The sequence below is a fragment of the Ovis canadensis genome, chromosome 15, assembly GCF_042477335.2.
Source record: "Ovis canadensis isolate MfBH-ARS-UI-01 breed Bighorn chromosome 15, ARS-UI_OviCan_v2, whole genome shotgun sequence".
Taxonomy (NCBI): Eukaryota; Metazoa; Chordata; class Mammalia; order Artiodactyla; family Bovidae; genus Ovis; species Ovis canadensis.
Window position 1 is genome coordinate 24,719,365 of NC_091259.1, and position 14,639 is coordinate 24,734,003.

The window sequence follows — 14,639 nt, forward strand, 5'->3', positions numbered from 1 at the left end:
TTTTAACTTCAACTCCTTCTCCCATATAAACATTTTGCTCCACTGACTTAAAGCTATACTTGTTGCTCCAGATTCCAGGCATTCAGAGGAAAGTCTCCCTGGCACAGAGGGTCATAAAATATCCAGACTCAAGACAGAACAATCAGTAACTGTTGACTAACTTATCAGATAGGAAAACACTAGATGGACCATTAACTCTTAGCCCATACTTCTAGTCCTTATCCGGTGCTTAAATGATGGCCTGGGGTCATGAGAAAGAGTCATAGGATAGTGATTCAATGTCTAAGAAAACTCAAGGACAGAAGGATTTTTTTAAAAGTCATAAAAATGACAATCTGGACATAGGGACTTTCAAACTAATTGGTCAGAAATTATATAAATCGGGAATGTGAGCCAACCAAAAACGAACAGATCAATACTGGTAAAAATATAAACTGCTATAATTGCCGCCCTTTAGGGGCACTTCACCCCCTCTCAGTGTCTATGCTGGGAACTTTATATTTCTCTCTCCTTTAAAATAATACTCTGCCTATGTGACTATTGGCATGTTTGTAAAGTTCATTCTTTGGCTCCATGAACTAGGATTCGGATTATCTTACCCTGAGAAGTAGAAAAGGAGAAAAGAAAAGAAGAGACAAACACAACTGCAAGGATACAAGACTGAAACAAATTACTTACAAAAAAATACAGCAATAACAACAATGGCTGTTAACATATTCCCTGGATTTATAAATACAGACTCCTACCATATCATTAGATAATTAGTCCACTGTTGGGGTGAAGAGGAACTCGGTACATTTTTAGTAAAACAAATACAGCTTTTTGTCACTCTACAAAAGATGATACTGCCAAAAATATACTTTCCTAAGCTGAAAAGTACCTAGAAGAGAAGCCTTCTGGTATAATATATTTTTCCAAAGCAGAGGAACTTAAACCTCCTACCTATACTACATAGGCTTCCCTGGTTGCTCAGATGGTAAAGAATCTGCCTGCAATTCAGGAGACCCACGTTCAATTTCTGGGTTGGGAAGATTCCCCAGAGGAGGGAATGGCAATCCAATCCAGTATTCTTGCCTAGAGAATTCCATGGACAAAGGAGCCTGGTAGGCAATAGTTCACGAGATCACAAAAAGCTGGACATGAATGAATGACTAACACACACATATACACCTATACTACACATGCCTGCTTAGTTTCCAACCTTTAATAAAAGTTAAAATCAAAGGCCACAAGAAACCAGTTTCCCTTCCTTGCCTCCTACCTGGGAGCTGCAGACCAGAAGGGAGTGACAGGATATACTTAAAATGATGAAAGGGGAAAACCTAAAAGCAAGATTACTCTACCCAGCAAGGATCTCATTTAGATTCAACACAGAAATTAAGAGTTCTACAGAAAAGCAAATGAGAAGAGAATTCAGTATCACCAAACCAGCTTTACAACAAATGCTAAAGGAACTTCTCTAGGCAGAAAACACAAGAGAAGAAAAAGATCCACCAAAACAATAAAGAAAATGGTAAGGGGAACATATATATTGATAATTAATTTGAATGTAAACGGATTAAATGCTCCAACCAAAAGACACAGACTAACTAAATGGATATATAAACAAAACCCTATATATGCTGTCTACAAGTGAACCACTTCAGACCTAGGGGCACATATTGACTGAAAGAAGTGGATGGAAACAGATATTCTGTGCAAATGGAAATTAAAAGAAAGCTGGAGTAGCAATACTCATATCAGATAAAATAGACTTTAAAATAAAGAATGTCACAGGAGACAAAGAACCATATTACATAATGATCAAGGGATCGATCCAAGAAGATATAACAATTATAAATGTTTCTGCACCCAACAGAGGAGCACCTCAATACATAAGACAGATGCTAACAACCACAAAATGGGAAATCAACAGTAAAATAATAATAGTGGGGGAATTTGTTGTTATTCACTTACTAAGTGACTAAGTACTCTTTGTGACCCCATGGACTGCAGCACACCAGGCTTTCTTGTCCTTCACTATCTCCAGAGTGTGCTCAAACTCATGCCCACTGAGTCAGTGATGCCATCCAACCATCTTATCCTCTGTTGCCCTCTTCTCCTCCCCTCAATCTTTCCCAGCATCACGGTCTTTTCCAGTGAGTTGGCTCTTCATATCAGGTGGCCAAAGTACTGGAGCTTCAGCTTCAGCATCAGTCCTTCCAATGAATATTCAGGGTTGATTTCCTTTAAGATTGACTGATTTGATCTCCATGCTGTCCAAGGAACTCTCAAGAGTCTTCTCTAGCAACACAGATTCAAAAGCATCAATCCTTCAGCACTCAGCATTCTTTATGGCAGAACTCTCATATCCATACATGACTACTGGAAAAATCATAGCTCTGACTATATGGACCTTTGTTGGCCAAGTGATGTCTCTGCTTTTCAATATGCTGTCTAGGTTTGTCAAAGCTTTTCTTCCAAGGAGCAAGCATCTTTTAATTTCATGGCTGTAGTAACTGTCCACAGTGATTTTGGAGTCTAATAAAATCTACTACTATTTCCATTTTTTCCCAGTCTATTTACCATGAAGTGATGGGACTGATGCCATGATCTTTGTTTTTTGAACACTGAATTTTAAGCCAGCTTTTTCACTCTCCTCTTTCAGCTTTTTCACTCTTCTCTTTCATATTCATCAAGAGGCTCTTTAGTTCCTCTTCACTTTCTGTCATTGTGGGGGCTATCATCTGCATATCTGAGGCTATTGATATTTCTCCCAGCAATCTTGATTCCAGCTTGTGAGTCATCCAGCTTGGCATTTTTCATAATGTACTCTGCATATAAATTAAATAAGCAGAGTGACAATATACAGTCCTGACATGCTCCTTTCCCAAATTGAATTTTTGTTAAAATGGGGGACTTTAACAGCCTACTTACACCAATGGACAGATCATCCAGATAGAAAATAACTAAGGAAACACAATCTTTAAATGAAAAAAATGACACAATGGACCAAACAGATTTCACTAATATTTTTACAACACTCCACACAAAAGTGGCAGAATACACTTTCTTCTCAAGTGCACATAAAACATTCTCCAGGATAGGTTACATTTTGGGTCACAAATCAAGCCTCAGGACATTTAAGAAAACTAAAATCATATCATACATGTTTTCTGACCACATTGCCATGAGATTAGAAATCAATTACAAGAAAAAAAAAAAACTATTAAAAACACAAACACGTGGAGGCTACCCTACTAAATAACCAAGAGCTCATGAGAAATCAAAGAGAAAATTTTAAAAATATATAGAAACAAAAACACAGTGACCCAAAACCTATGGGACACAGCAAAAGCAGTTCTAAGAGGAAAGTTTATGGCAATTCAATCTCCCCTCAAGAAACAAGAAAAATCTCAAATATACAATCTAACCTTATACCTAGAGCAATTATAGAAAGAAAAATTTTAAAACGCCAAATCATAAAGATCGTAATAGAAATAAATGAAATAGAAAACAGTAGTGAATAGTGGTGGGGTGGGGGAGTGATGAATTGTGAGACTGAGACTGACATACATGCAGTGCCATGTATGAAACAGATAGCTAGGGCGAACCTGCTATACAGCACAGGGAGGTCAGTTTGAAACTTTGTGGTGACCTAGATGGGTGGGACTGGGGTGGGGGGTGGGGTGGGAGGCCCACAGGGAGGGGCCTGTGTATATACATATAGCTGATTTATCAAGCTGTACAGCAGAAATTAATACAACATTGTAAAGCAATTATACTCCAATAAAACAACAACAACAAAAAACACTAAAAGTCATGAATTCACTTGTTAAATTCCTTGAAAAACGGAATCTCAAGATTACCGAGTCTCCTGAAACTCAAAGGAAGGAGAGGCAATGGCAGTGATAACACACCGTGGAATCAATACAGAGGACACAGGACTTCCCATTTGAAAATGATTAAAGAAAGAATATAAGCTCTGCTCCCTTGCTGCAGTCAGAATCAATTTTCTAAAGTACAAGCCTTAATAGTCTTAAAACGAGGGGCAAAAATAAACTCATACATGATGATGATGTAGCTTATGGCATATAAGAGTGATCTGCAAGTAGTAGACAAAACAGCTAAATGGAGGCCAAAGGAACTTATTTCTCATTGCTTCTGAGTGAGGGTGTATGAAGCAGAGTATCATTCGGTATTTCTGGTGTGAAAATTTTCCTAGTTGATTAGATACTATGAACACATTTAAGTGACATACCTGGGAACTTGTCTACAATAGTGCATACGTGAAGCAAGCAATACAAGAGCCAATCAAAAGTTAAACAGAAAACACCACAAACAAATCTACTCCAGAGCACACATCAGCAAATTCCACATTTCAAACACAACTCTGCCTTACATAAGGCATAAACACAAACTTGAAAAGATACATGCTCCTCCATGTGCATTATTTACAACAGCCAAGACATGAAAGCAACCTAAGAGTCCATTAATGCATAAACAAAATGTGAGACACACATACACATATACAAAATTATTCAGCCATAAAAAAGGAGGAAACTTTGCCATTTACAGCAACATGGATGGACATAGAGTATATTAAGTAAAATAAATCAGATGAGAAAGACAAATATTATATGATCTCACTTATATGTGCAATCTAAAAAAAAAAAAAATGAGCAAATGTAACAAAACAGAAGCAGATCCAGATAAAGAGGATTGGTGATCCCAACAGGGGAGAAGGATAGGGGGATGAGTAAAATAGGTTAGGGAGATAAAGAGGTACAAATGTCCAAACTTACAAAACAAATTAGCAAAAGGGATGTAATGTACAGCACAGAGATCACAGTTAATAATACTATAATAACTTTGTGCAGCAACAGATGGTAACTAGTCTTATTGTGGTAATTATCTTACAGAATATAAAAATATCAAATTATTATCTTGTATCAGTTCTGTTCAGTCGCTCAGTCATGTCCGACTCTTTGCGATCCCATGAATCACAGCATGCTAGGCTGCCCTGTCCATCACCAACTCCCGAGGTTCACCCAAACCCATGTCCATTGTGTTGGTAATGCCATTCAACCATCTCATCCTGTCATCCCCTTCTCCTCCTGTCCTCAATCTATCCCAGCACCAGTGTCTTTCCCTCTGAGTCAGCTCTCTGTATCATGTCACAAAAGTATTGGAGTTTCAGCTTCAACACCAGTCCCTCCAATGAACACCCAGGACTGATTTTTAGGATGGACTGGTTGGATCTCCCTGTAGTCCAAGGGACACTCAAGAGTCTTCTCCAACACCACAGTTCAAAAGGATTCAAAGTTCAGCTTTCTTTATAGTCCAACTCTCACATCATACATGACCACAGGAAAAACCATAGCCTTAACTAGATGCACTTTTGTTGGCAAAGTAATGTCTCTGCTTTTTAATACGCTGTCTAGGTGGGTCATAACTTTCCTTCCAAGGAGTAAGCGTCTTTTAATTTCATGGCTGCAGTCACCATCTGCAGTGATTTTGGAGTCCAGAAAAATAAAGTCAGCCACTGTTTCCACTGTTTCCCCATCTATTTGCCATGAAGTGACGAGACCAGATACCATGATCTTAGTTTTCTGAATGTTGAGCTTTAAGCCAACTTCTTCACTCTCCTCTTTTACTTTCATCAAGAGGCTCTTTAGTTCTTCTTCACTTTTTGCCATAAAAGTGGTGTCATCTGCATATCTGAGGTTATTGATATTTTTCCTGGCAATCTTGATTCCAGCTTGTGCTTCCTCCAGCCCAGCATTTCTCATGATGTACTCTGCATATAAGCTAAACAAGCAAGGTGACAATATACAGCCTTGACATATTCCTTTTTGGAACCAGTCTGTTGTTCCCTGTCCAGTGCTAACTGTTGCTTCCTGACCTGTATACAGTATTCTCAAGAGGCAGGTCAGGTGATCTGGTATTCCCATCTCTTTCAGAATTTTCCACAGTTTATTGTGATCCACACAGTCAAAGGCTTTGGCGTAGTCAATAAAGCAGAAATAGACATTTTTCTGGAACTCTCTTGCTTTTTCCATGATCCAGTGGATGTGAAAAGAAGAGAGGCAAAAAGCAAAGGAGAAAAAGAAAGATATAACATCTGAATGCAGAGTTCCAAAGAATAGCAAGAAGAGATAAGAAAGCCTTCTTCAGTGATCAATGCAAAGAAATAGAGGAAAACAATAGAATGGGAAAGACTAGAGATCTCTTCAAGAAAATTAGAAACACCAAGGGAACATTTCATGCAAAGATGGGCGCAATAAAGGACAGAAATGGTATGGACCTCACAGAAGCAGAAGATGTTAAGAAGAGGTGGCAAGAATACATGGAAGAACTGTACAAAAAAGATCTTCATGACACAGATAATCATGATGATGTGATCACTAATCTAGAGCCAGACATCTTGGAATGTGAAGTCAGTGGGCCTTAGAAAGCATCACTACGAACAAAGCCAGTGGAGGTGATGGAATTCCAGTTGAGCTGTATTTCAAATCCTGAAAGATGATGCTGTGAAAGTGCTGCACTCAATATGCCAGCAAATTTGGAAAACTCAGCAGTGGCCACAGGACTGGAAAAGGTCAGTTTTCATTCCAATTACAAAGAAAGGCAATGCCAAAGAATGCTCAAACTACCGCACAACTGCACTCATCTCACATGCTAGTAAAGAAATACTCAAAATTTTCCAAGCAAGGCTTCAGCAACACATTAACCATGAACTTCCTGATGTTCAAGCTGGTTTTAGAAAAGGCAGAGGAACCAGAGATCAAGTCGCAAACATCCACTGGATCATCAAAAAAGCAAGAGAGTTCCAGAAAAACATCTATTTCTGCTTTATTAACTATGCCAAAGCCTCTCACTGTGTGGATCACAATAAACTGTAGAAAATTCTGAGAGAGATGAGAATACCAGAACTCCTGACCTGCCTCTTGAGAAATCTGTATGCAGGTCAGGAAGCAACAGTTAGAACTGGACATGGAACAACAGACTGGTTCCAAATAGGAAAAGGAGTACGTCAAGGCTGTATATTGTCACCCTGCTTATTTAACTTATATGCAGAGTACATCATGAGAAATGCTGGACTGGAAGAAACACAAGCTGGAATCAAGATTGCCGGGAGAAATATCAATAACCTCAGATATGCAGATGACACCACCCTTATGGCAGAAAGTGAAGAGGAACTAAAAAGCCTCTTGATGAAAGTGAAAGAGGAGAGTGAAAAAGTTGGCTTAAAGCTCAACATTCAGAAATTGAAGATCATGGCATCCGGTCCTATCACTTCATGGGAACTAGATGGAGAAACAGTGGAAACAGTGTCAGACTTTATTTTTGGGGGCTCCAAAATCACTGCACATTGTGACTGCAGCCATGAAATTAAAAGATGCTTACTCCTTGGAAGAAAAGTTATGACCAACCTAGATAGTATATTCAAAAGCAGAGACATTACTTTGCCAACTAAGATCCGTCTAGTCAAGGCTATGGCTTTTCCAGTGGTCATGTATGGATGTGAGAGTTGGACTGTGAAGAAGGCTGAGTGCTGAAGAATTGATGCTTTTGAACTGTGGTGTTGGGGAAGACTCTTGAGAGTCCCTTGGTCTGCGGGGAGATCAAACCAGTCCATTCTGAAGGAGATCAGCCCTGGGATTTCTTTGGAAAGAATGATGCTAAAGCTGAAACTCCAGTACTTTGGCCACCTCATGCAAAGAGTTGACTCGTTGGAAAAGACTCTGATGCTGGGAGGGATTGGGGGCAGGAGGAGAAGGGGACGACCGAGGATGAGATGGCTGGATGGCATCACGGACCCAATGGATGTGAGTCTGAGTGAACTCCAGGAGATGTGATGGACCGGGAGGCCTGGTGTGCCGCGATTCATGGGGTCACAAAGAGTCGGACACGACTGAGTGACTGAAATGAACTGAACTGAACTGAACTGAACTGAAGTGGATGTTGGCAATTTGATCTCTGATTCCTCTGCCTTTTCTAAAACCAGCTTGAACATCTGGAAGTTCATGGTTCACATAATGCTGAAGCCTGGCTTGGAGAATTTTGAACATTACTTTACTAGCATGTGACATGAGTGCAGTCGTGAGGTAGTTTGAGCATTCTTTGGCATTGCCTTTCTTTGGGATTGGAATGAAAACTGACCTTTTCCAGTCACTGCTGAGTTTTCCAAATTTGCTGGCATATTTAGTGCAGCGCTTTCACAGCATCATCTTTTAGGATATGAAATAGCTCAACTGAAATTCCATCACCTCCACTAGCTTTGTTTGTAGTGATGTTTCCTAAGGCCCACTTGACTTCACCTTCCAGGATGTCTGGCTCTAGGTGAGTGATCATACCACTGTGATTATCTGGGAAATGAAGATCTTTTTTGTATAGTTCTGTGTATTCTTGCCACCTCTTCTTAACATCTTCTGCTTCTGTTAGGTCCCTACAATTTCTGTCCTTTATTGCGCCCATCTTTGCATGAAATGTTCCCTTGGTGTTTCTAATTTTCTTGAAGAGATCTCTAGTCTTTCCCATTCTATTGTTTTCCTCTATTTCTTTGTATTGATCACTGAAGAAGGCTTTCTTATCTCTCCTTGCTATTCTTTGGAACTGTGCATTCAAATGGGTATATCTTTCCTTTCCTCCTTTGCTTTTCGCTTCTCTTCTTTTCATAGCTATTTGTAAGTCCTCCTCAGACAGCCATTTTGCTTTTTTGCTTTTCTTTTTCTTGGGGATGGTCTTGCTCCCTGTCTCCTGTACAATGTCATGAACCTCCCTCCATAGTTCATCAGGCACCTTAAATCTATTTCTCACTTCCACTGTATAGTCATAAGGGATTTGATTTAAGTCATACCTGAATGGTGTAGTGGTTTTCCCCACTTTCTTCAATTTAAGTTGAATTTGGCTTGTATAACTGAAACTAATACTTTAAGGCAATCATACTTCATTTTTTTTTCACTAGGAGAAAAAGTATGTTAACTCCAGAGACACCAAATGGAGATAATGATTACAGTAGATTTTCATTGTAACTAGAGGCAAGTTTTCCCCTTCTTTATAACTTATAGTTTAAAACTTTATAATCACCTGTTAGGGTGTTGGAGGAATATTTAGGCCCCATTTTTTATATTTCCCTAGGAATGGAGAGAATTTCTATAGGAGTGAAAGTAATAGGAAGACCTACTTTTCTCCATTTCTTTGCTTCCAACTCTCCAGAGAAGGCACACCTCAGCTGATTGGTTAGACTAGAGACAAACCTGCCTCAGTGAGCCCTTTCTTCTCTTTTTCAAATCTAGCTAGTTTGCAGAATCTTAACTTATACACCTTCATGTCCTCTGGTATAGCCTCTGTCTTTATGGGAAAAGTCTTCAGCTGTACCAGTGTAAAGGACAGTATATCTAATTCATAGTTGAAGTATTAATAAATCCAGTTGGTAACAGATCCAAAGCCATTATCTTCCATGTTTTCTCAGCAGCTGACATTCTGATATTCATTTATCTTTTATCTCATTTCTACACTGGTCACACAGTTAGGAGGAAAAAACAAAGATGTTTACTGTTCCCCTAAAGCTACAAGCCAGGAAAAGAGGTAAAATGAAAATAAACAAGACAGAGAAGAGCTCTTTTCCCTTCTTGTCCTCATTATTTTTTAAAGCACTTAATAAGAACCCACATGTGGAGAGGAAAGATGGTTTTGCCTTATCAAAGAAATACACTAGCTCTATAGACAACAGTATCAACATGATCACACAAGCTCAGCAAAAGTTAAAAAGCCAAAACAAAGTTTAGCGATGGGAACTAAGCGAATGGAGTAACAGACTGCTTCCAAATAGGAAAAGGAGTACGTCAAGGCTGTATATTATCACCCTGCCTATTTAACTTATATTCTGAGTACATCATGAGAAACTCTGGGTTGGGTAAAGCACAAGCTGGAATCAAGATTGCTGAGAGAAATATCAATAACCTCCCATATGCAGATGACACCACTTTTATGGCAAAAAGTGAAGAAGAACTAAAGAGCCTCTTGATGAAACTGAAAGAAGAGAATGAAAAGTTGGCTTAAAACTCAACATTCAGAAAACTAAGATCATGGTACCTGGTTCCATTAATTCATGGAAAATAGATGGGGAAACAGTGGAAATACTGTCAGACTTTATTTTCTTGGGCTCCAAAATCACTGCAGATGGTTACTGCAGCCATGAAATTATACTTATTGCTTAGAAGAAAAGTTATGACCAAACTAGACAGCATTATAAAAAGCAGACATTACTTTCCCAACAAAGGTCCACCTAGTCAAAGCTATGGTTTTTCCAGTGGTCAGGTATGGGTGCAAGAGTTGGACTATAAAGAAAGCTGAGCTGAACTGAAGAACTGATGTTTTTGAATTGTGGTGTTGGAGAAGACTATTGAGAGTCCCTTGGACGGCAAAGAGATCAAACCAGTCAATCCTGAAGGAAATCAGTCCTGAATATTCACTGGAAGGACTGATGCTGAAGCTGAAACTTCAATACTTTGGCCACATGATGCAAAGAACTGACTCATTTGAAAAGACCCTGATGTTGGGAAAGATTGAAGGTGGGAGGAGAAGGGGATGACAGAGGATGAGGTGGCTGGATGGCCTCACTGACTCAATGGACATGAGCTTGAGTAAACTCTGGGAGTTGGTGATGGACAGGGAAGCCTGGCCTTCTGCAGTCCATGGGATTGCAAAGAGTCAGACACAACTGAGCGACTGATCTGAACTGAACTAAGCATATGCAAAAAATACTAGAAAACAGTATTTACATACAGGAACATGATAAGATTTTGAAACAACCTCATATTTTAAAGACTCTTCTAGATTTGAAATTTTGATTGCCATCTAAAACTATCTTCAGTTTGCATAAAATAAAGTGAAAATCGCTCAGTTATGTCCAACTCTTTACGACCCCATGGACTGTATAGTCCCTGGAATTCTCCAGGCCAGAATACTGGAGTGGGTAGCCTTTCCCTTCTCCAGGGGATCTTCCCAACCCGGGGATCGAACCCAGGTCTGCCGTATTGCAGATGGATTCTTTACCAGCTGAGCCACAGGGGAAACTCGAGAATACTGGAGTGGGTAGTCTATCCCTTCTCTAGCAGATTTTCCTGACCCAGGAATTGAACTAGGTCTCCTGCATTGCAGGCGGATTCTTTACCAACTGAGCTATGAGGGAAGGCCTCAGAGCTTCAGTTTGCAATGGACTGCTTTAAATCATGCTTTTGATAGCTTCTACAGCATAGTTTAAGGGCATCCCTTGTGGCTCAGCTGGTAAAGAATCCACCTGAAATGTGGGGGTCCTGGGTTCAATTGTTGGATTGGGAAGATCCTCTGGAGAAGGAAAAAGCTACCTACTCCAGTATTCTGGCCTAGAGAATTCCATGGACTGTTATATATATAGTCCATGGGGTAGCAAAGAGTAGAACATGACTGAGCAACTTTCAAATAGCAGATCAAATAAAGTACAACTATACTATAAAAATATATCAGTGAATAAACATGAACCTCTTCTTTATTTGTAAAGAAAACAACATTATCCATTACTGTTCAAAGTTTCTGAAGGGACTGAATCATAAAATATATGTGAACAAGTTTATCAAAATTCCAGACACATTTTAGTTTTATCTATAGACTGCAGCTACTATCTTTAGCCACTAGGTGGCAATGTTGCTACAGTAAATTATTGTAAAAAGGCCATTTCAGTTTTACTTAACAACAAAAATACCATGTATTTTACAGGACTTTCCTGCCATCTAGTGAGCTGATACATAAAACTCTGGACACCTAAAAGAAGAGACTGTGATAATTTCACATTCTATAACAAATTAAATGCTAATGGTGTCTTTACACTTCATTTTTAACTCTTAATTCATCTGAAATGAGAAATGTGAGAAATGCTATGAAAAGGGCATTGCATAAGGTAAGACATTTGTTGATAGCTAATAAAAGTGTTTGAAAATTTACCTCTGATCCCAAACTGAGAGAAATGATCTCATCCTCAAAAGCAGAATGTGTGTCAATATGAGCAGGAATTCCTGAGATTGAAGATAGGGTAACAGGTCACTTCACTTTTCTTTTTAGTACATTTAGGACATCTCTAAATATAGCCTCAAGGATTATAGTGAAAACATCATTTGATAAACAGGAATCTACTGTAATTTTAGGTAAAAGGAAACATTTAAGATGAATGTAAATAAAATTAAATTTGTTGTTGCTGCTGTTGTTGAGTATCTAAGCCGTGTCCAATTCTTTGTGACCCCATGGACTGCAGTATGCTAGGCTTCCGTGTCCTTCAATATGCCCAGAGTTTGCTCAAATTCACATCCATTGAGTCAGTGATGCTATTTAACCATCTCATTCTCTGCTGCTCCCTTCTTCTTTGCCTTCAACATATTCCCAGCATCAGGGTGTTTACCCAAGGGTCACTCATTCCCATCTGGTGGCCAAAGTATTGGAGCTTCACTCTCAGCATCAGTTCTTCCAAAGAATATTCAGCATGGATTTCATTTAGGATTACTGCTTTGATCTCCATGGACTCCACAGGACTCTCAAGAGCCTTCTGCAGCACAGCAATTCAAAAGATTCAAATCTTTGGTACGCAGCCTTCTTTATGATCAAACTCTCACATCCATACATGACTAAGGGAAAACCAAAGCTTTGACCATAGAGACCTTTGTTGGCAAAGTGATGCCTCTGCTTTTAGTACACTGTTTAGCTTTGTCATTGCTTTCGTTCCAAGGAGCAAGTATCTTTTAATTTCATGGCTGCAGTTACCGTCCATGGTGATTTTGGAGCCCAAGAAAATAGTCTGTCACTGTTTCCACTTTTCCCCTTTTATTTTCCCTGAAGTGATGGGAAGAGATGCCGTGATCTTAGCTTTTTGAATGTTGAGTTTTAAGCCAGCTTTTTCAGTCTCCTATTTCACCCTCATCAAGAAGCTCTTTAGTTCCTCTTCAATTTCTGCCATTATCGTGGTATCATCTACATATCTGAGGTTGTTGATATTTCTCCCGGTAATCTTACTTCCAGCTTGTACTTCATCCAGCCTGGCATTTTGCATAATGTATTCTGCATATAAGCTAAATAAGCAGGGTGACAATACACAGTCTTTCCTAATTTTGATATATTCATTTCCCAATTTTGAACCACTCCATTGTTCCATATCTGGTTCTAATTCTTGCTTCTTGACTTGCATATCAGTTTCTCAGGAGACCAGTAAGGTGGTCAGAGATAAATTATCTCTTTAATAATTTTCCAGTTTCTTGTGATTCCAAAGGCAAAAGCTTTAGTGTAGTCAATGCAGAAGCAGATGATATTCTGCAACTCCCTTGCTTTATAATCCAATGGATGTCGGCAATTTGATCTCTGGTTCCTGTTTTTTCTAAATCCAGCTTATACATCTGGAATTTCTTGGTTTACACACTGCTGAAGCCTAGCCTGAAGGATTTTGAGCACAAGCTTGCTAGAATATGAAATGTGTGCAACTGTACAGAAGTTGGCCTTAGCATTGTCCTTCTTTGGGAATGGAATGAAAATTGATCTTTTCCAATACTGTGGCCAGTGCTGACTTTTCCAAATTTCCTGACATACTATGTGCAGAACTGTAACAGCCTCATCGTTTAGGATCTGAAACAGCTTAGCTGGAATTCCATCACCTTTACTAGATTTGATCATAGTAATGCTTCCCAAGGCCACTTGACTTCACATTCCAGGATGTCTGGCTCTAGGTGAGTGACTATATCATCATGGTTATCAGGGTCATTAAGACTTTTTTTTTTCCTGTGTATTCTTGCCACCTGTTCTTAATCTCTTTTGCTTCTGTTAGGTCCTCACAGTTTTTGTCCTTTATCGTGCCCATCCTTACATGAAATGTTCCCTTGATAAACCCAATTTTCCTAAAGAGAGCTCTAGTTTTTCCTATTGATTATTTACCTCTATTTCTTTGCACTGGCCACTTAAGAAGGCTTTCTTATCTCTCCTTGATATTCTCTAGAACTCTGCATTCAGATGGCTGTATCTTTCCCTATCTCCCTTGCCTTTCACTCCTCTTCTCATCTCAGCTATTTGTAAAGCCTCCTCAGACAATCACTTTGCCTTCTTGCACTTCTTTACTTTGGGATGGCTTGGTCACCGCCTCCTGTACAATGTTATGAACCTCCGTCCATAGTTATTCAGGCACTCTATCAGGTCTAATTCCTTGAATTTATTCATCACTTCCACTGTATTATCATAAGGGATTTGATTTAGGTTATACCTGAATGGCCTAGTGGTTTTCCCTACTTTCGTCTATTTAAACCTGAATTTTGCAATAAGGAGCTCATGATCTTAACCACAGTCAGCTCCCAGTCTTGTTTCTGCTGACTGTATAGAGCTTTTCCATCTTCAGCTGCAAACAATATAATCAATCTGATTTCGGTATTGAGCATCTAGTGATGTCCACATGTACACTCATCTTTTGTGTTGCTGGAAGAAGGTGTTTGCTATGACCAGTGCATTCTCTTGGCAAAACTCTGTTAGCCTTTGCCCTGCTTCATTTTGTACTTCTAGGCCAAACTTGCCTGTTAATCCAGGTATCATGTAACTTCCTACTTTTGCATTCCAATCCTCTATAATGAAAAGGACACCTTTCTTTTTGG

General features: G+C 39.2%; 1 protein-coding gene across 1 annotated transcript in view; it reads right to left on the reverse strand.

The window, feature by feature from the left end:
- Positions 1–14,639, reverse strand: part of ALKBH8 (alkB homolog 8, tRNA methyltransferase) — a 137,204-nt gene that overhangs the window by 77,727 nt on the left and 44,838 nt on the right. Inside the window, exon 7 of the mRNA XM_069554941.1 lies at positions 11,968–12,038. Within this exon, the coding sequence (XP_069411042.1) occupies positions 11,968–12,038 (71 nt within the window). The remainder of the gene's footprint in view (positions 1–11,967; positions 12,039–14,639) is intronic.